This window comes from Cricetulus griseus, chromosome 8 (assembly GCF_003668045.3).
Source record: "Cricetulus griseus strain 17A/GY chromosome 8, alternate assembly CriGri-PICRH-1.0, whole genome shotgun sequence".
Taxonomy (NCBI): Eukaryota; Metazoa; Chordata; class Mammalia; order Rodentia; family Cricetidae; genus Cricetulus; species Cricetulus griseus.
Genome location: NC_048601.1, coordinates 28641473 through 28663570, shown reverse-complemented (window position 1 = coordinate 28663570; position 22098 = coordinate 28641473). Strand labels below are relative to the sequence as shown.

At 40.9% G+C, this 22098-nt stretch overlaps 1 protein-coding gene and 1 non-coding gene across 2 annotated transcripts in view; one reads left to right on the top strand and one right to left on the bottom strand.

Annotated features, from left to right (window-relative positions):
• The first annotated feature begins 1471 nt into the window (after positions 1–1471).
• Positions 1472–22098, top strand: part of Washc2 (family with sequence similarity 21, member C) — a 53759-nt gene continuing 33132 nt past the window's right edge. Inside the window, 13 exon segments of the mRNA NM_001244293.1 lie at positions 1472–1494; positions 1574–1696; positions 2309–2473; positions 9936–9998; positions 11744–11917; positions 13409–13502; positions 14302–14363; positions 15899–15946; positions 16909–17016; positions 18199–18280; positions 19430–19489; positions 20442–20554; positions 20996–21053. Of these exon segments, the coding sequence (NP_001231222.1) occupies positions 1574–1696; positions 2309–2473; positions 9936–9998; positions 11744–11917; positions 13409–13502; positions 14302–14363; positions 15899–15946; positions 16909–17016; positions 18199–18280; positions 19430–19489; positions 20442–20554; positions 20996–21053 (1150 nt within the window). The 5' untranslated portion in view covers positions 1472–1494.
• Positions 16349–16451, bottom strand: LOC113837058. The gene has a single exon (XR_003487673.1). It is a non-coding gene; the product is annotated as a U6 spliceosomal RNA (small nuclear RNA).

Below are 22098 nucleotides of genomic sequence, written 5' to 3'. Positions count from 1 at the left end.
ACAATGACAGTGTAATCATCACACTAATGCTAATGTAACCATAGCCTTTACTCTAGCTTTAGTAGCTCACTGCAGATGATGCTAGGGAGACACCTTAATCCTAACTTTAATAGTAACCCTAACCCTCACCCTCTTTTCCACTTCCTACTTCAGAGTAGCTTTATTGGGATATAATTTACATAATAAAGTTACTCCCTTTACAATACAATTTTCAAGAATCTTTAACATATTCAGAGTTTAACACCATCACCACAGTCTATCATTTTTCATTACCTCAAAAAGGAACCCCATACCCATTAGCAGTTAGCTCTCATTTCCTGTCTCCCCTTAACCCCTGGAAACCCCCAACCTACTTCTTCTCTCTGGATTGATACATTCAGGATATTTCATATAAATGGAATTATAGAATCTATGATCACATGTGACTGGCTCTTTTCAATTAATGTATTTTCTAGGTCAACTCATGTCCTAACAGATGCCAGCACTTCATTCCTCTTTAGTGAACAATGGCCATTGGGTGGTTCCACATTTTGTTCGTCCATCCATTACCTGATGGGCATTTAGGTTACTTTGCTTTCTTGAGTATTATGGATTAACACCATAGTGGACATTCTTGCATAAATTTTTATCCGAACCTTAGTTTTATACCAAAGAGAGATCTTTCATGAGGTGCCGACAGAGGTGACTACAAAGCAAAATCTAAAAGGAAAAATATGCTGCACAGGGGGACTGATAAGATCTAGAGTAACTCACCATATACCACATATACTATGTATTTTACACATATCACTTCTGGCAAGATAGTATCTTCTTTCATATATGAGGAAAGCTCAGAGAAGCTAAGTAACTTGTCCATGAGCACACAAAAAGGAAAGATATGGGGTTATTTCTAAAAGTCCGCCTGGACAAGAACAACTCAGAAAGGGGAGTCTGTATTCACCTAAAGTGCTAGTGGGTAGCCAGAAGAGTTTCAGATTTCTACCTTCCCTTATTTTCCCGGTCTGCGGCAGTGTGGAAAGTGGCCTTGAATATGACCTGAGGGTAAAGAATTTTAGGCGGATCCACACTGTGAATTGAAACCAAGCAGATTGGCAGGTGTATGACATTTGATGGTCACTGAGTTTTCGGGCCAGCCACACACCATTTGCATTTTCAGCAAAGCCATTACGCAGCAGGGAAGTCGCCCTCTGCCCGCCTTTTGGCCTTTCTGCCTCCCGTTTGGTAGGCCACGGGATTCCTCAGAGTGGGCCCCCACTGGTACCACCCATCTCTTCCGCACTCCTGGAGCTGGCTGCCAAAGCATCCCTTCTCTGGACACTCTTCCCAACAACTCAGGAGCTGTAAACTCGCAGCTCCGTTTCACAGGCTGCTCGTCAGGTCACGTGCAGGCGTCATCACGTGACGCGGACCACGTGACCCCACAGGGCTGGATGGGCGGTGTGGTAGGGTCCCTGGTAGTCACTTTGGAGCTTGCTGAGTGGCGCTGCCATCGTGGTGAGGACGGCGGCCCCGGAAGGCAGGGCTGGAACCTCCTCTGCCCCAGACTCAGCGCTTCTCGTTCTTCCCGCTGCAGATGAACCGGACGAGCCCCGACTCGGAGCGGCCTCCGGGTTCCGAGCCCGTGTGGGAGCGGCCCTGGTCGGTGGAGGAGATCCGCCGCAGCAGCCAGAACTGGTCGCTGGCGGCCGATGCAGGCGTGAGCGCAGGGCCCCGGGCCCAGGGAGGGCCAGAGCTGCGGAAAACCTGCAGCCTAGGGAACGCCTTTCCAGTACTCAAAGGCGCAGTCCCAGACAATCCGGGAGGGGCGGCCCTGTGGGCTTCTTCTACCAGCCCTCTGCAGCGCAGACACGGGTTTCCTTCCCTGCTGAGACTTCCCAACCTTGCCCTCCACACCATCCTGCTGCCCAGAACCGTCTCTGCCCTGTTCAAGGATTGCTGGTCCTTCTGTATTGGAACTGGGGCTAAATGGGGCAACAGATAATCCTGAGTAGGGCTCCTCACTCCCCGAACCCGAGAGCTCAGAACTTTCAGTTTCACAGTTCCATATAAGTAGGATTTGGGGTGTTTTGTTATGTTACACTGTGTGGCCAAACCGGCCTGTAAATCCTGAAATGTGACAACTAGTGTTTGTGGGCTGGATGCACTAACCCGATGAGCTTTGTTGATGCTTTTCCGTGTCATTTGACTCCAGATCAAAAGTACCATCTCTTTTACATAACACCTGGGCTAAAGGGAAGGAGGATTCCTTGTGTGTTTGTTGTACCCCACATGTAATGTTGATACTTCTGTATGTTCCTTTTCAAAACAGCTACTACAGTTTCTACAGGAATTCTCCCAGCAGACTATCTCCAGGACCCATGAAATCAAGAAACAGGTGGATGGATTAATTCAGGAGACCAAAGCTACACATTGTCGTCTGCACAATGTCTTCAATGACTTCCTCATGCTTTCTAATACCCAGTTCATTGAGAACGTGAGTTGTTTTTTTATTACATCTGACTTAACAAATAGGTAATGCCCAGTTCATTGAGAGCTCTAGTTTCATTACTTCCAGCTTAACAAATAAGAGATAATGTAATTTGTCATGGTAATTAGGTTCTCTTCTAAGTTTTGGTGGATAGATTGGTTCTTGGTAACTGAAGCTCCTTTCTCTAGAATCAGTGCCTTTTATTAATAAAGTTTTTGTATCTTCTAAGCCCCCCCCCCCCTCCCCAGTCAAAAAACAAAAAATTAATGGTAAGGTTTGCCTCACTCCGGTTTTTTTATTTTTAGTTTTGAGGGCAAGGAACAATTGAGCTGAACTATGTATGTGCCTCTCCATAAAGCTACCGTGCTCATTCGGTAAGAACAGCCATTTATCAGACCCGGCTGTTTGAGCACTACTTTTGCCTTCAGTTACTGTTTGGGTCCTTGATGTTTTAATCAGTTATATAAGTGGGGGCAGGTATTTACTTTGCATTTTGTCAACTACAGTTTTCCTAGCATGGCTGAATCTGTGACACAGAATCGGCAGTAAACATGTTGCTGAGCTTTAGCTAAAGCACATGTGAGTTTTGTTTTCGTAGTGAGTTTCTGTGAGCTGCTAGGAATAGACAGGCAATTATATTAGGAAAGCAGTGATGGAAATGACACACATGTTTCTGGAGCCAGTCGAGCAAAGGGAAGGCTGTTAAGAGAATGGGGACGAAGCTTAGTTCACGTGATCCAAGCATGGCTTTCTGAATTAATTTGTGAAAAGGCATTTTCTGGGGGAGCTTTGGTCTTTTGTTTTTATTCTGACTGGTCTGGAACTTGCTATGTAAACCAAGCTTCCCTTGAACTCACCTTGATATTCTCACCTCTGCCTCTGAAGGACTGGGATTACAGGCATACAGTCTTACACCCGGAAGTGAGAAGAGAGTTACTAAAGGAAGCTGTGTCCTGAAATTGTTAGGTGTAAAGTGCTAAATGTAATTTCCAAAACCGTTAAGGTCATAAAGCCCATGATAAAGGGCCGTGAAAATACCAGTGCGTGTTTGCATAATTCAGTAGCTCCATCGTGTTTGAGACATGAGATTTGGTGAGGGCTCTTTGCTTACCACTGCATATGCCAGCTGGCTCATTCAGCTGACTACCACACCAATTATTTTCTTTACTGGCAAAAGGAACATTGATTTTGAAACATACCATGTATTCAAGGAAACCCAATACAGACGGAATGTACCTTATCTGTCTGGGATACGTGGGACTAGAAGTTGTTCAGATTTCAGATTTCAGATTTTTAAGATGTAGTCTCTGTGTAGACCTTTACAGGTTCAGTATCCCTAATCTGAAAGACCCCAATATGTCCAAAACTTTTTTGACTGTCATGTCAGTGCTCAGAAAGTTTTGTATTTGAGTTTTGGATTGGCATGCTCAACCTGAAGACATTTCTGATGTGCACAGAATCTGCCTGGTCGACTTTCAAACTTATCTCTGGAGAAGGGTCAGTTAGGGGGTGGCAGCAGCCCCACCTCTTGTCATCAGGCTGGACTGGATGCTCTCACAGTGCACCTTTCTTGCTACATTAGATTCTCAGCTCTTCTTGCACTTACTGTTGGAGCTGTAGATCAGGAAAGCAGCAGGAAGTTTTCTTTTGTACTAGATCAGAATGATACCAGATCCCGCTTTTTCAGGAGGAGGAGGAAGAAGAGAAAGAGGAGGAAGAGGAGATATTGTAAACTTTATTTTCTGGTCACAGACTTTAATTAGATTTTCTACCCCTCTTTCAGCTTCTTCTGGCAAAATTGGCTTAGAATTTTCTACAGCTCAGGTTTTGTGAAAACTTTTTTGTTAATTGTCCGTTGTGTCTACTTTTTTATGGATTCTGTATTTCCAGACATCTCTCCGTCTCCTTATGATAAGTTTTTATTCCTCTACCCTTCCATTCTGCCATCAGCCTTCTTCCTGAGTGCGCTGGTGCCATACCAAATGGAACTGCTTCCAAGACCTTCTGTAATGCCACATGGTACAGCTTCGTCCTATTTGTGGGAGCAGTAACTGGTGATGATCAGGGAATTGCTAGTGCTTAAGAAAACGCCTGACACAGATCCCTGTTGCATTTGCTGCTCTCTGGTGTATTTTCATCAAACTCTGACATTGGTTCTACTGTTCATGCTAGGATGCTGCTGTTATTTAGGTTTGTGGAAATTCTTTTGAGAGATTATTTAAAGTCAGTTGGGTTTTGTTAGTCCCAGAGGCAGCCCCATAGTTGCAAACTAGCTTTTAGAATTAGTGAAGCGCTAGGCGGTGGTGGCACACACCTTTAGTCCCAGCATTCGGGAGGCAGAGGCAGGTGGATCTCTGTGAGTTTGAGACCAGCCTGGTCTACAAGAGCCAAGTTCCAGGACAGCCTCCAAAGCTCACAGAGAAACTCTGTCTGGAGAAACAAAAAACAAACAAACAAACAAACAAACAAAAAAAGAATTAGTGAAGCAAGCTGGACTTTCTAGGGCAATAGAACAGTCAGGACTTTTGAGGGAACTAGAAGCTATGTAAGAACCATTAGTAAGGGCTCAAGAGGGAGCCCTGAAAGAGAGCAGCTGATGAGTGCTGGCCTGTGTTTCAGTGTCTAAGCAGAAAATGACCCAGTTCTTAAGGCAGCCCTCCCTCCTCCTTTTTGTTTTTGAGACAGTTTCCAGGCTGACCTCTGATTCAGCAGTCCTAGTTAATGACTTTGGTTTGTTAAGAGATCACAAGGAGTTTTTAAGAGCCAATTGTTAAAGAATTTTTAGCTTTCTGGAAAAAAAAATCCAAAAAGAAACAATTGATTCTTTCAGGATTGTTCTGTAAATGATGAAACTTTTTTTTTTTTTTTTTTTAAGAAACAGATGTCATCACTAAACTGTCAGAGAATCAACAATTTGGGGTTAAAGTTTAGAATTTTCTTTTTAAGTTCAGGATCTTATTGGTTCTAATATCCTGCATATGGCGACCCCCTCCACAACCTGCTTTATTTTTTACATATGTTGGCCTTTGCTTTTGACAAAGTAGCCCTGGAGCCTGAGTGTCTTGCTACAGGCTTTGGTTTAGATTGCTCTGAGTGCCTGCCATGTCATCTGTCTGTCTACCACATTCACCCTGAGCCTCTCTACCAGGCAGTACTCCTTGTTAAGACGTCATGAAGCATGCCCTATCTTTTTACTATATTATTATTATTTTGAGGCAGGGTCTCATCATTTAGTCTAGTTGGCTGGAACTTGATATATAGACCTGGCTGGCCTTGAACTCATGGAGATTTGCCTGTTTCTCCCTCCTGAGTGCTGAGATAAAAAACATAGGCCACCATACCCAGTTCCCATGTCATTCATTAGCAGTCAAGCCTTCTTAATTTTTAAAGCATTTTTTCATTGTATATTTGCATTTGTGTGGTACTGTGTTATGTGGCATTTTTATGTAAGTACTACTTTTAAAGTTACTGAACAAGCTTAGGATCTAGCTAAACATATTCATAGGTCTGAGACAATGTGGATATACAGAGACCCTGGATGTTTAAATAGTTGAATAAGAAAGCATAATAGAGGTATGTGTGTTTTAAAAAAAAAGTCTGTTCTGTCCTTTTCACTTGTTCCTCATGGCATGTACTGCGATGCTCCCAAATGAGGAAATGTTTCTGTGAGGACAGACATACAGTTCTAGTGTACACCTGTCTGAATGCTCATGAAGTAAAGCTGTGAGGTCACCTTCTGTTTCTGAGCCCTTCCACCCTCGTTGATCTCACAGGCTTTAGGTCTTCCCAAACTGCCTGGTGTTTGAGATGTCATGTTTGTCTTCCCAGCCCTAGGATGCTGATATCTTTGGGGATAGACTCCAGTGATGGGGGAAAAGCTAGGTACTGACGGTTTTAGACTTTGGTCAGAAACTCAGCCTTTTCAGGTGAGAGGTCCTGCCATACAAATTTGAAACAACTATACTAGCTGCCCTATCTTAAAATCTCCACGTGAAGATTCATGTGCTCTTTTGTTCTCCTGTTGGAGCTGTTTGGTGTAGGACAGTTAAGAGGAAAGTAAGAACAAGAAAAGTCATCTGAATTGCACCGACGACTGGGGAAGTTGGGGGACAGTGTTCTAGGTCTGCTCTCAGGCAGACATCAGGCTTAAAAACAAACAAAACAAAGCATCCCCTATAATTTACCGCCTGAAATTAATCAGCTAGTGGATGCTATTTTGTATTTCTCTTTAGTCTGCATGATACACCCTCATTCTCCCTCTTCTCTCTGTGTTCATGCACAGAAGTGTGCTCATTTGCAACCTGCATATCTCTTAATGTTAAAATCATTTTCACACAGCTTTGAAACTTATGAACTCAATTTTTGTTTTTTGAGAAAAGGTCTCATGGAGCCTAGGCTAGCCTCAAACTCCCTATGTTGTCAAGGAAGAGTTTCAACTCCTGATTCTCTTGTTGTCTCCCAGTGCTGGGATTAGAGGCCACCTGTCTCATGAACCTGTTCTTACTCCTGTTATATGACTATACCAATGAAACACTCTGCTATCAGCTTTTTATGAAATATTTCATTTGTTTAGGAAAGAACAGAGAATAACCACACATGATAAGCATTTTACAGCACCTAGAACTAATTACCAGATTTTAATATTTTTCCATATTTGCTTCATAGGAACCAACTACCTCTCTCCCATCTCCTTTACTAACTCTCAACTGTAATCTTTTTGGGGAAGGATATTTATATCTCTGCATTTTTATTTTTTTATGTCCTGGGATTATATTGTGGGTATGTGTGAGTGCACATAAAGAAAACTTTTATTGTATAGCTTTCCTTTCCTCATTGACTTGTATATTTATGTGAACATAAACTTAGTTTTCCATGTAATTTTCTTTGTTCTTAACTGTATGCTATTAAATATCATAAGTTAATATACTTAATAGGGTAAGTTGCTTTAACAACTCTTTTTTTTTCCAGACAGGCTCTTGTTGCCTAAGTTAGCCATGAATTCACTATCTTCTGCTTTAGTTTGCTGAAAGCTGGGCTGTAAGCATGAACCAGTATGTTCAACTGCTCATAACTTCTTTTTATTCAGAAATGGTCATCATTATTTTATCTTTTTTTTTAACTTTCCTCTATGTATTTGACAATTCTGACCAAGGTTAATAATAGCCCTAGCCTATGGGTAATAAACATTTAGAAGATATTTAGAAGATATTTTGATGTGTCATTTTACCAAAAACAGTAGTAGTAGTAGGTTCAAACTTTATGGCCTATGACCTTGCAAGCATGGGCTTTTGACCTGGTTTACAGAACAGGGCATTAATCCCTCTTGTGGAGCAGGCCTCAGATCCCATTAAAAAGCAGTTGGTCATCACCAGAGCAGTCACGCCACCCAGGCTGGTATTGTTGTATATGGTGTCTACCTCTGGGGAAGACATTGCTTATTATTTTCCCAAGTGGTTACTTGCTTAGTATCTTCCAGCTCTGTGAAAGTTATCCAGCAGAAAGGACAGTTCGAGCCAGATTTCTCTGTGTGCTATAACCAAAGTGTGTTGTACTCTCAGCAATAGGGTCTTCTCATCTAGTTCTCATGGGCACAGATTGACTGTTCTTAATCCAAAGTGAAATGAAATGAAATCTAGAACTTTGTGTGCCTCAGCTTTAGATTTTGAATTCTCTAATTAGGGGTGCTCATAAAGTCTCTGCAAATGTTCTAAAAATCTCAACCATAAAAACTTCAGATAAGGAGTACCGAGCTTGTATTATCTAAACATTTTTTTTAAAAAAGATGTGTTGCATTATTTTTTTAAAAAAAGATTTTATTTATTTATTATGTATACAACGTTCTGCTTCCATGTATATCTGCACACCAGAAGAGGGCACCAGATCTCATAATGGATGGTTGTGAGCCACCTTGTGGTTGCTGGGAATTGAACTCAGGACCTCTGGAAGAGCAGTCGGTACTCTTAACCACTGAGCCATCTCTCCAGACCTACCTAAACAATTTTTAAATGATTTAGGTAGTTGCTTTTAAAAAGTAAAGCTCAGTGTTTCAATATACTCATAAACTTTTGGAACCCTATTGTCTTTTTTAAAATTTTTTTTATAGTTTTTATTTAAATTAGAAACAATCTTACTTTTCATATCAATCCCATCCTCCCATGATCCCCACCAACCTCCCCATCCCATCCCCCATCCACTCCCTAGGGAGAGTGAGGCCTTCCATGAGGGATCATCAAAGTCTGTCAAGTCATTCGGGGCAGGGCCTAGGCCCTCCCCCATATATCTAGGCTAAGAGAGTATCCCTCTATGGGGAATGGGCTCCTACCCTATTGTCCTATTACAGAATATTTTCATTGTCCTATTATGTAAGTCAGGGTTCTCTAAAGGAAGAGAACTGATGGGATGAACATAATTATTAAAAGAGGATTTATTAGACTAGTTTACAGGAGATAGTCTAGATAGCCCCAGCAATGGCGGTCTTGATTGAGAATGCAGTGGCTGTTCAGTCTAGGAGCTTAACTGTCACAGCAGTCTCCATCTGGTGCTGGAGGCCCGGAGGATTACTGACTTCCAGTCTCCTAGATCCTGAAGAAGTTGTGTCTAACAATAGCAAAAGAAAGCCTTGGCAACAGGTTAGATGAACTTGAGGACAAGTGTATAAAAAGCAAAGTTTCCTTCTTCCATGTCCTTCTGTCTGGGTCGTCACCAGAAAGTATGGTCCAGATCCTGGGTGGGTCTTCCTGCTTCAGATAATAAGATCAAGAAAATTCCTCACTGGATGGCCCAGCAGCTTGGGTTTTAGTTGATGCCCAATATAGTCAAATTGACAACCAAGATTAACCATCATATCCACTTATATTGATTTTTTTTAATAACAAATGTGTTATACTCCAGTTGTTAAAAAAAATTGCAGTGAGTTTCCAGAATGACAGATATGTTTTATAAAAGAGGTTCTTTCTGGCCATTCATCTTCTGGGAAACTGTTAGTGATTTTGTCTTTTTTTCCTCTGATTCATATGAGATAAATGTAAAATTTTTCAGTCATTTTAAGCAACAGAATAAAAGTAAAATTTACCTTTATCATATTCCTTACTCCACCTGTTAAGGATATTTATTTAGTTGGTAAGATATACCACTTGATAATGGCAATGGTCTTGGATGAAGGTTAGAATTGTGCATTAGGTTAAGTGAAAAAAAGTACCAATCGGGATGATAGTGGTTTTAGAACTCTTTGATCAGCCAAATAGTTCCTCATGTTTCTTAGTCATTCATGTCTCTTTCTAAAATTTAACTTTAGGCATATTAACTGCTATTCTTTGTTGTTCATCTACAACCCATTGGTAGTGTTCCCAGTTGCTTTTCTGAAAAGCCATTTCCCTCTTTTTAAAAGTCTTTTTCTTTGTATTGAACTTTTACATGTGACTTTATTCCAGTGCTTAACTGTTTGAAATGAATTTGCTTCCTTACTTAGCGGGTGTACGACGAAGAAGTGGAGGAACAGGTCCTCAAGGCTGAGGCAGAAAAATCAGAACAGGTACTTATATTCAATCATTCTTTCTTTGAATTATTAACTCTGAGAAGTGATAAAGAAGGTAATGAGGACTGGGAACATGGGAGATACTGCCTTTGGCAGTGGACCAATAGAACTCTTTCATTTTGTTCCTGACGCTTAGCCTGTTAATATGTAGATGAAATTCCTGAATTCTGGTGTAGAGTAGAGCAGAGGGCACAGAGTAAATAGCACAGGATTACAAGCCGCAGAGGAAGCTTTATCCTATCTTCTTCCTTCTACCTCCTCCCTTTTCTCTCCCTTCCTTCCTTTCTTTCTTCCTTTTTTCCTTCCTACTCTTCCTCAAGTTCATACAGAAACAGACCACACATACTGTGCTTTGGGAAATGAATGTTACAGAAGTAGCTCTCCAAAGACTCGGTTTCCCCAACTTTCTGTGACCGTTAAACTCTTGTTCTGTCCAATTGAAGCTAGATAGTAAGGTAAATATAGTTTTTGTCCATGCGTATTTGAGTACCCCATGGGTACTACAAGATGTGTTAGGACAGAGTGAGCTGTTGTTGACTCTGTCATAGGACTGCAGGGGACAGATGAATTAGGACACTTGCTCTCCACTGGTTTCATTGTCTGTTGAGACATAGTGGTGGTTGATCTGAACTGCATTGCATGGTTGGTGTTTTGCAAGTTCACGCAAGGAGACACTTGCTGTTTAACTAGCTTGGGAAAGCTTCAAGGACCAGATTTTATCCAGATAAGAAGAAGGGCCAAGTAAAAGGCAGTGGATAGGCCATGCCAACAAGAGAAAGCATGTGCTAAGGTTGTTGCTTTGTTCTGTGCTTAGTACCAGGGATTGCACATAGGGCCCCAGGCACACTGGGCAAGCTTTCTACAACTGAGCTTCATCCCCATCTCCGTGGACTGGGTTTGTGGAAGTGGAGGTCAGAAAAGAGAATGACAGGAAGATGTGGGGTGTGTGCTTTGGAAAGTAGGCCAAAGGAGCAAGGAACAGCAGTTCCTATTTCTTCTTCGGTGGCTTGCCACGTGGCCTGTGCATATACATCCTTGCTTATCCCACATTGGTGTCCACACCCAAAAAGAGATTTTGAGCCTTACTTTTGTGTGCTCTGGCAGGTACTCCCTCTTCCCATTCAGGAAAGCATGGCAAATTTGAGTGTGTTTATTGTGGAAGTCACTTTGTGTCAGCTCTGACATCCTCAGAAAAAGTGTAAGTCACTTGGAAAGGTTAATATTCTACCAGGGGCTATTAAGAAGGGAACCTGTTAGATTAGGATATTAGAAACCAGATGTGGCTCTTCCTATTCCGGGCATTTGTAGGAAAGTGAATCTTATGTTTAATAGTATTCATGCATTTGCTACCCAGCAAAACCCGATAGTGAGGTTATATCAAGCCAGCATTACATTTAAAAGTGATTAGTATATATTCTCTGAGTGCCACAGGACTAGAGGAACAATTGATTGGCAGTGTTTCCTAATACATGTCAGAGGTAAGAGGCATTAAGCACATTTTGTTCATAAATGTGTTTTCACACTCAGTGTTGGTTTCTATTTTGAATGTTGGGATTCTAGAGTTTAAGTGGTTTGATGTATGTCCAGATATCAACAAAACAGAGATGTAAAAACTTGTGCATTTACTCCAAAGTCTGCATCAGAAAATGACTGTGTTAACACTTTGAATTAAAAGTTCTGGAGGAGGGCATGACTTGGGAATTGGCATACTGGAGACACACTGAAGGATATTTTGTTTGTAGGAGAAGACTCGGGAGCAGAAAGAAGTAGACCTGATCCCTAAGGTCCGGGAGGCTGTGAACTATGGGTTACAGGTGCTGGATAGTGCCTTCGAGCAACTTGACATAAAAGCGGGGAACTCAGACTCTGAGGAAGAAGATGCCAATGAGCGGGTGGAACTGATCCTTGAACCAAAGGTAAAGGCATTCAGTTACAATATTATGATGTCTTGACTGCTTTGCCAGGCACAGGATGTGTAAGGCATGGGCATTTCCAAGTTGACTCCTCTGAGAGCCTTACTTGACTCGCTGAACATTTCAGTGGTACAAGATAGGTAAAAGTTTCAGGGTATACCTTCTCTTCTTCTAAGCTTTTTAGTATAGTCTGTGGGAGAGGAGGGATTTACATGAGCAATTATTCTCAGAACCCTGAGACAAAACAGACTTATAGCTGAGAAGGTAAGGTAAAGGATGAGATTTGTAATTGGATTTGGTTAGTTTTTTAAAAATTTATTATTATTATTATTATTATTATTATTTTGGTTTTTCAAGACAGAGTTTCTCTGTGTATCTTTGGAGCCTCTCTTGGCACTTGCTTTATAGACCAGGCTGGCCTCAAACTCACAGAGATCTGTCTGCCTCTACTTCTCAAGTGCTGGTATTAAAGGCATGTGCCACCAATGCCCAGTTAAAATGAATTATTATTATTTGTTGTTTTTGTTTTTCTAGACAGGGTTTCTCTGTGTAACAGTTCTGGCTATCCTGAAACTCACTTTGTAGTCCAGGCTGCCTTGAACTTATAGAGATTCCCCTGCCTCTGTCTCCCAAGTGCAAGGATTAAAGGTGTGTGCCACTACTGCCCAGCCACATTTAATTTTTAAGTACTTAAACTTTGTCATTGATGTGTTTGTATGGGGCGTGCATGTCCCGTGGCTCATGACTGAGAGAAGACAACTCTGGAGTAGGTTCTTTCCTAACTTTACATGGGTTCTGGGGATTGGACTCCAGTCTGCAGGTCTTTACCCACCCAGCCATCTTGTGGCTCATTTTTATTTTAAAACTGAAGTTTTATTTGTTATTAATTTTTAATAAAAGAAACATATATACACACATATATATTACTGAGGCATTTGGGGAGGGAGTCAGCTTTATCTTGCTAATTTTACCTAGGATTTAATGTTCTTAAAAATCAATGATGTTTAACCTTACCAGGTTTCTTATTTTCTACTTTTATTTATCACCTTAAGTTGTTTGGGATAGTTAGATGCAGCAGAATGTCCAGTGTAACACTTGAATTTATTTGTTTCAGGTAATAACCAACTTTATTCAAAACATCAGACAATTTATTCTCTGAAGGTTCAGAAGACAAGTTGCACATGGCAAAAACATGTTTCCCCATAGATGCATATGAGTAAATAATAATGAATAAGTAACAATAGCCTGATGACAATCTGAAGTTACTCATTCCTAGCTAGCTGCGACACCTTGGAGGGGCATAAAAGTACATTCCAAGAATAATTCTGAGTTTTTGAAGAAAATGAGGTAGTAAGACTTTTGTCTTGTTTTCCTGGAGTTTTCTCATAAGCACTCAGAAATCTCCTCACATGACTCCATTTTTGGACTGTGTTCTGACATGGGCTTTATTTTTAACCGGTGTGTTTAATGGCTGTACCCTTCCCTTCCTTGAAGGATCTCTACATTGACCGCCCTTTGCCCTATCTCATTGGGTCAAAGCTCTTCATGGAACAGGAAGATGTGGGGCTTGGAGAACTGTCCAGTGAAGGTACTTTCTCACCAATGTTTTTGTCATGTTAAACATATCTTAACTTTTTGTGTTAAAATAATTAAACCCTTGTTAATATTGCAAGAGCAGTGGATAGATCAATAGATCAATAGATCCTCTCTCAAGTTTGCCATCTAGTGTTTTACTTTGTGCTTCCATTATCTGTGTGTCATAATTTGTCTGACCCTCCATTTCCCTAGTGTTCACTGTATATTTTCTAAGAACAAGGACATTTTCTTAACATAACCACACTGTAAAACCAGTTTCAAGAAACTTTACTGTTACCCAATATATCAAATATATCAGATTCTGTCTCTTCCCATTTCTGTCCTTGGTTACCCATGTCATCGCCTCTGCTCTAAGACTTAAAGCATTTAGTTGTTAAAGTGCTGTAGTCACCTTTTATTTTCATTTTATTTTATTTATTTTTTGTACGCACGTGAGTGTGGTCCACCTATGGGAGTCCGTTCTCTGTTCCATTCTGTGAATTCCAGAGACTAAACTCCAACCATCAGGACTGGTGGCAATTACCTTTACTTGTCACTGCTAGTCAACTTTTAGTCTGCTATGGTTTCTTCATGTTTTTGTAACTGTAACATCCTTGTAGAAAAAGGCCAAGTTATAATTTTTTAACGAGTGGGAGGTACTTTGAAATGGTGTGATTAGCCAACATGCTTTCATTCACTGCGTGGCACTGGCTTCATTAAAGTCTCCTTGGTGCTGTTGTGGTTGGAATCTGAGAAGGAGCTACAGGTATTTCTGGTGAATTGGTGTTGACTTTTACACTTCTTCCCAACAGAAGGCTCTGTAGGCAGCGACCGGGGAAGTATTGTGGACAGTGAAGAAGAGAAGGAAGAGGAGGTAAGGACATGGTTTGACCAGGCCACGGTGACAGGAAGCTTAGGATGTGTGGCACAGGCTAAGCGGGTGACATGCTTCAGAATTAGTGAACTGTTTTCAGAAAACTGAAGGGGCAGAATCTGAAGTGTTTTCTTAGGGTTGAAATTCTTTTTTGTAATTTGTACAGAGAGAAGTAAGGGAAACTGCTTTGATGTCTTTTACTGTTACCCACCTGCCTTCCTTTCTACCTAATTCCTTCACATCTTATATTTTGAGGAGAGAACAGCTTAGACACTGTGGTACAGTCTCTGCCTGAAGCTTAGTCTTGGAATATGTTCTCCTTGAAAAATCCTAGAAAAAAAATAAAGAGCTGCAATGAAGAACTTTTTATAAGATTATTATTGTTTTTGTTGTTGTGTGTGTATGTGCACAAACAACTTTAAAAGATTTATTATCACCATCACCATCATCATCATTACTGTTATTTGTGTGTGTGTATGTGTGTTTGAGCGCTTGAACACATGTGAGTGCAAGTATGTGCAGGTACCTGTGGAGACCAGAAGAGGATGTCAGATCCCCTGGAGCCTGAGTTACAGGCAGTTGTGAGCTGCCTGATGTTAGTACTGAGACTCAGACTCTAGTCCCTTGCAAGAACAGCATACTCTCTTTACCACTGAGCCATCCCTTCAGTTCCTGAATAGTTTTTTTAAGCCTTCTAATGAAAGCATGTATTTCATGTTTGCTTGCTAGTGTCTTAAGGTCCACAGAGTAAAATCTTCATCTAGAGTCTGGGTCCTCGAGTTGTTTCTACAGACAATGAGTATGAGATCCTAAAAGGAGACCATTTTGTGTGCCTGATTTTCATTTCTTAATTGTTCTCCTACCCACCCCGTCTCCTGCATTTCTTTTCTTTCTTTCTTTCTTTTTTTGGTTTTTCGAGACAGGGTTTCTCTGTGTAGCTTTGGAGCCTATCCTGGCATTCGCTCTGGAGACCAGGCTGGCCTCTAACTCACAGAGATCCGCCTGCCTCTGCCTCCCGAGTGCTGGGATTAAAGGCATGCGCCACCAATGCCTGGCTGTCTCCTGCATTTCTTCCTCCAGCCCTGCAAGTAGAAATCCTCGCTATAGAAATAAGCTTGCCTGTTACTTTGCTGTAGATAATTATCTGCTGAGTCCTTTGTTTTTAGCTGTCAGTGCAAATCTTTACCAAATCAGTGTAGCAAACACTGACATTCAATTCTTGAGCTTAATGAAGTACTTATCCTGCTAGAAGGAACACAGAGATTGTAGTCCAAAATGTAAAGCAACCCAAACCTACCTTCTGACTCAATTAAAAGATCTCTCTTTAAATCTGAAGTTTAAAATTGGAAAATACAAATGATATGAGTAATTAGAGCTATTTAAATGAAGCATAAAAATTCCAGCAGCTAGGCAACTCTCTCGGGATTGCTAGTTATTCATCTTGTCTGCTATTTACGGTGACTAAGTGTAAGAGCTTTCCCTGTGCCTCACACAGTCAGCTTACCTCAGAGAGCAAAACATTTTTTTACCCACAGGAATCAGATGAAGATTTTGCCAGCCGTAGTGACAATGATCAAAACCAGGTAAAGGTCATGTATTGAACTGAATTCATTTTAAAGCTTTAATTGAAGCATAATAGGTATACTAAGATGCCTTTTCTTTCTGCTTGGCACTCGGGATTGGACCTAGGGTCTCAGATATGCTTGGCCAGCTCTGTGCCGTGTTTGTCTTGCAAGTCTCTAAACTGACTTTGGAATGATGTATTGAGGCTTTTTCATGCTCCTCAGGTAGTTCTAAATATGTTGTATATTTAGATTTGCCACCTCCTTTGGATATTACCTTTTCCAAATTTTGCTCCTTTTTATTAGCTCCTTTTAATCATCACTTCCTGTTCTTGTTGAGACTAATTTACATTCTTCTAATAATGAATATTTTCAATATTCTAATACTTTGCTTTAAATTTTTTGATCTTGTATTCTTTTTTTTTGTATATGGCACACTTCATAAATTTTTGTGTCATCCTTGCACAGGGGCCATGCTAATCTTCTCTGTATCGTTCCAATTTTTAGTATATTGCTGCCAAAGCAAGCATGATCTTGTATTCTCATTAAAAAGTAAAGGCAGGCAAAACTCTGAGTTCAAGGTTAGCCTGGTCTATAGAGCAAGTTTCAGGTCAGCCAGGGCTACACAGAGAAACCCTGTCTTGAAAAAAGCAAAAAACAAAAAAAGTAAATCCTTCCTTTTCTTTCTTTTTTTTGGGGTGGTGGTGGTGGTGAGATAGATAGATTTCCTCTGTGTAGCCTTGGATGTCCTAGAGCTAGCTCTGTAGACCAGCTGGCCTTGAACTCACAGAGATCTACCTGCCACTACCTGCTGGGATTAAAGGTATGTACCGCCACGGCTTGGCTGCTTTCTAATAAATAAATGGAGTGGAATGTGTGTTCCAAGTGTGGTTACCTTTTTTAAAGGGGAGAGATTAAAGATTGATAGTGTCTCCTTTTCAGTTTGATGACTTGCATTTAGTAATCTGGTTTTGCATTCTCAGCACACCACCCGGATGAGTGATGAGGAAGAGGATGATGATGGTGACCTGTTTGCTGACTCTGAGAAGGAGGGGGATGATATTGAGGACATTGAGGAAAATACCAAGTCTGTAAGTATAATTATCCCTTGATGAGGTCTTGGAAGCCGTGTTTGTACATTGCTCCTTAAAATGGCCATTTCTATTTGTAGTTATTTCATCTTACATCGTATTTGTAATTTGTGTAGCCAGAAGCAAATGAAGAAAGTATTGTAACGATTGAGCGATCTCTACTGCTCCCGTATTTATAATTGAATTTTTTCTTTTTTTTAAAGATTTGTCTTATTTTTTTAGTGTGTTTTTGGTGTATCTGTGTGACTGTATTTGCACATGTGTGTGGGTTCCTGGGGGAGACCAGAGAGAGGGTTTTGGATTTCTTGGAGCTGGAGTTACAAGTTGTGAGATACCTGGCTTGGGTTCTGAGAAACAACCTTAGGTCCTCTGTAAGAGCTGTGAACACCATCTCTCTTGTCCCTTGCTTTCTAGTTTTATAAATAGCAGTACATGTCCCTGTGTCTCCAGTTAATTACCTTATGAATGCCAGTTTCTTCTAATGTTAGGGATTTCTGTAAGTCAGCTCATTGGGGATATATTCAGCTCCAGAATTTTGAGACCAGCTACTCTTCCATCTCCGTACATTCATGTTAGTTTTCTCTCTCTCTCTCTCTCTCTCTCTCTCTCTCTCTCTCTCTCTCTCTCTCTCTCTCTCTCTCTCTCGCTCTCTCTCTCTCTTTCTAAAAGATTTATTTATTTATTATGGACATAGTATTCTGTCTGCATGTATCCCTGCAAGCCAGAAGAGGGCACCAGATCTGATTACAGATGGTTGTGAGTCACCACGTGGTTGCTGGGAATTGAATTCAGAACCTCTGGAAGAGCAACCAGTGCTCTTAACCTCTGAGCCATCTCTCCAGCCCATGTTAGTTTTCTTATAGAAATTTTTTTCAAGTATTTTAAAAAATAAAGACATAAGAGTATCTATTTCCTTTTAAAGGGATATTTTGTGAATTCTATTGCTTAGTTGAGCTCTATAGGCTCCATATGTTCAAATTCATTGAGAAAAGTCCTGTTTTTGCATGTGTATTCACACACATAAATAAAAGTAAAATAAACCTTAAAAAAGAAAAACAAAAGCCCTGTTTTGTTTGTAGTTTGATTACTTTATGACTATTTATATAATTTTGTTAGGTGTTCAGAAATAAACTGCACTAATTTGTTAGAAAAATGGTGATTTTTTTTTCTTTTTGCCTGTAGAAAAGACCTACATCTTTTGCTGATGAACTGGCAGCTCGGATCAAAGGAGATATGTCAAATCAGCTCAAAGAGGAACAGATAGGTAAGTTCTGAAGGCAGGATAATGGGGTGGTTGGTTGGTGGCATTCAGTAGTCTGTTTGTGCTCGCTCGCACACATGTTCTCTGTTGGTCTGTCTCTCTCTGTGTCTATATATCTTTTTCTTTTTGGGAAACTGTGTCCTTGCTGGCCTCAAATATGCAATGCAGGCCTAGGGTGGTCTTAAATTCCTGATCTTCTTGCCTTCTTTGAGTACTGGGATCATAAACATAAGGTACCTTACCCAAACATGGGGGTTTACTAATTACTAAGGCCTGATAGGCTTATATTTTAGTTCTTGATCTTTTGTCATTGTTTTCTTAGACTCCTTTATTATTGTTGTTTTACATTGTATTCATTGTGTTGGGGGTGGGGCTATGTGCATGCCTTGATGTGTGTGCAGAGTTGGTTTTCTCCTCCCTCGTCTTGTGGTTCTGGTTGTCAAGCTTGGTAGGAAGCACTTTGACTCTTTAAGTCAGTGGTGCTCAACCTTCCTACTGCTGCAGACCTTAATACAGTTACTCATGTCGTGGTCACCCCCAACTATAAAATTATTTTTGTTGCTACTTCATAACTGTAATTTTGCTATTGTTATGAATCATAAGTACTGTGTTTTCTGTGGTCTTAGGCGACTCCCATGAAAGGGTCATTTGACCCCCAAAGGGGTCACCGTCCAATGAGACCTACTGCTTTAAGCTATGTCAATAGCTCTTAAATTCTGCTTGCTAATTAGATGCTCTGACTATCCTACCCCCACCCCAACACATGTGTACACTATGTGACATCTTGCCTGCCTGAAATACAGGAACCCCAGAGAACTGTGGACAGCAGATTGTGAATCCATGGTTTAACAGTAACTCCATTTTGACTAATAAAAATGCATATCCAGTGTGTTCTAGTTACTTCACAGAGTAGAAAGGTAGAGTAATTCCTTCTCTAGCACAGTCCTGGTATGCACATGCCTTGGCAGCCTTCTGCCTTGTGGAGACACTCCCATGAGCAAGTGCTCGAATGGAGCTGAGATATGAACTTGAGTGTCCTGCTCTTGGCCTGTGTCATGAGGATGCAGACTCAAGAGCAGAGAATCAGTCCCTGTCCAACAAGAATTTTGAGTATTGCTAAAGCAATGAGAGTCTAATAGATCTTATGCTCAGCAGATGGAAAGCCTCAGAAGACAATGAAGGAGAAGAAGGAAAAGAGAACACCTCCAGACGGTAAGCCCTTCACTCATTTAGAGCCTTTGCGTAATATAAAGTCTCGGTTAAGTGCTGACAAATAGGTTGTGTCTCCATCCGTTTTCTTAAAGCATCTGAAAACATGTTTTAGGGCACTCAAAGGCAAGTGTGAGGTAATGCTTGTGAGTAGTGTGAGGTAATGCTTGTGAGTAGTTGGGTTGCTGGTCTAAAGTAGGCATTACCTGTCTTTCTAGATTTTTTTTTTTTTTTTTTAGATGTATAAGAACTATGGGTTGCTAAAGTTTTCAGTAAAGATTGTATTTGACTCTACCATATTAAGTAGTGACATCTATTGTGTTCCCTTGCCATTGTCTCCATCTATAGGATTTTTTTTTTCTCAAACTTTTACATGTGGCAGTTGAGCTATATCCTTGCTTCCAAGTAAGTCAGTCTAAGAGATTGTCTAGATATTGCTCATTTAAGGATGTCAAATACTCCTTGTGAGCTGTGGCTTCATTAAAGTCCATGCCAACAATGTATATGGTATAGAGGCAACCCCAAGAATTTGAATTCCACTGGGCAGTGGTGGTGCATGCCTTTAATCCCAGCACTTGGGAGGCAGAGGCAGATGAATCTCAGTGAGTTCGAGGCCAGCTTGGTCTACAAAACAAATTCCAGGATAGCCAGGACTATTACATAGAAAAATCCTGTCTCAAAAAACAAACAAAACAAAAAAAAGAATTTGGATTCCAAGCTTTTCCATCTTTCCCTTTCATCCTTGTGTATTTGAGGCAAAGTCTTGCTTTATAGCCCAAGCTAGTTTGGAATTCCTATGTTTCATCTGGCCTCCATCCCAGCGTGCCTACCCAGGCTGTTCTTGGACTTTGATTCCTCTTATCTTAGCCTCCTGAATGGTGGGATTTCAGGCAGTGTGGCACCACCTTGTGCACACCCATTTTAACACTCCCTGTGCAACTTTGCTGTCTGTCAGATGAAGAGGACATCTTGTTTCCACCCCCCAAGTTGACTGATGAAGACTTCTCACCGTTTGGCTCTAGAGGTGGTCTCTTCAGTGGACAGGGACTTTTCGACGATGAAGATGAGGTGAGGTGGGCGAATGATCAAAGCTCTTTGTATGTGTGTCATTGTGTGTGTAAGGAAGAAACCTCTGTTTTTTGCTTGAGAAAAGTAGCTTCCTGTTAGTTACTACTTTCATTTTGGGGGACATGTTGAAGTCAGAACCACAGAGTGAGAAATACTATATAATCTGGTATCTTCTTGTCCTTTGACACAAGGAGAGGCTGTGAGAGTATCAATAGTGGATAATTGATTTGAGTTATTTGTATGTTACCCTCTCCCATCTTTTTATTTAATTCCTGACAGGCCCAAGGTAAGTTCATTTCACTGTAGTGTGAACTTGGCAGCTCTTCCTTTGACAGGACAGTAAACATGTAGCTTCAAAATATGTAATGCTTATCAGAAATCTTCAAGTTCAGCCTTATTTATCTCTGTATTTTAAAATACCCTATGCCTTCCCACAACCAGAGTGACCTCTTCAGGGAAACCTCCCGGGATCGGCCAGCACAAGCTCCTGTTAGTGAAGGTAGGCTTGGGGATGACTGTTTTTTCCTTGTGGCTGTCCTAGTTTGCTTTCTATTGCTGTGATAAATGCCATGACCAAAAGCAGCTCGGGGAGGAGAGAGATCAGTTATCTTTGCAGCTTACCGTCTATCATGAAGGGAAGTCAGGGCAGGAACTCACGGAAGACAGGAACTGACGCAGAGGCCATGGAGGAATGCGGCTTCCTGGTTTGCTTTCCAGGCTCATATGTAGCTGTTTTTCATTCTCTCTCAGGACCATCTAGCTACAGGTGGCCCTGTCCACAGTGGGCTGGGCCCTCCACATTCATCATTAATCAAGAACGTACCCCACAGACTTACTTATAGGCCAATCTGGTGGAGGTAGTTTCTCAATAGAGTTGCTCTTTCCAGACAACTCTAGCTTCTGTGGTTGAGAAAAAACTACCCAGCAAACATGTCCTAAAGCTTTTTCTATTGGGAGACAGAACACCTAAAGCTTTATTTCTGTTAAGCTGAAAATTGTTTTTGCCTTGAAACAGTTGAAGTCAGTTTGTCTTTGCTAATTTCTGTCTTGGGAATAGACTGCTGTGTCATCTTCAGACCCACATCACACATTTGCCTCTTAGAGGCTGATAAGAAAGTAAAACAGTCTTTGATACCTTTGCTGAGGCTAGCTTCACTAAATGATATTAAATTCAAGGGAACATTGCTCGTGTTGAGTATATTAGTTGGTCACCAATAATTCCTCAAGGTGGCATCCATCAGAATCATCTGTAAGAATTTTTTAAAAGGCCGAAGTATTTTTTTTTTTTTAAAGAACTACAATTTTTATTCCATTAGATTTGAAGGAGTCCCTTAGGCATTGGGAACTGGTTGTTTTAAATGTCAGCCTCCTTGATGTCATGCTGGTTTAACTTACTTTCTTGTTTAACTCGTTACTTTTATTTTCTTTACTACATCTCACAGGTTTTTGCTGTTATCTCTCACTAGTTCATCTCAATGAGCTGGAAAGGATAGCATTAGACCTGGGCTGTTTGTATTTCTGAGACAGTTTTACTATGTAGTCCT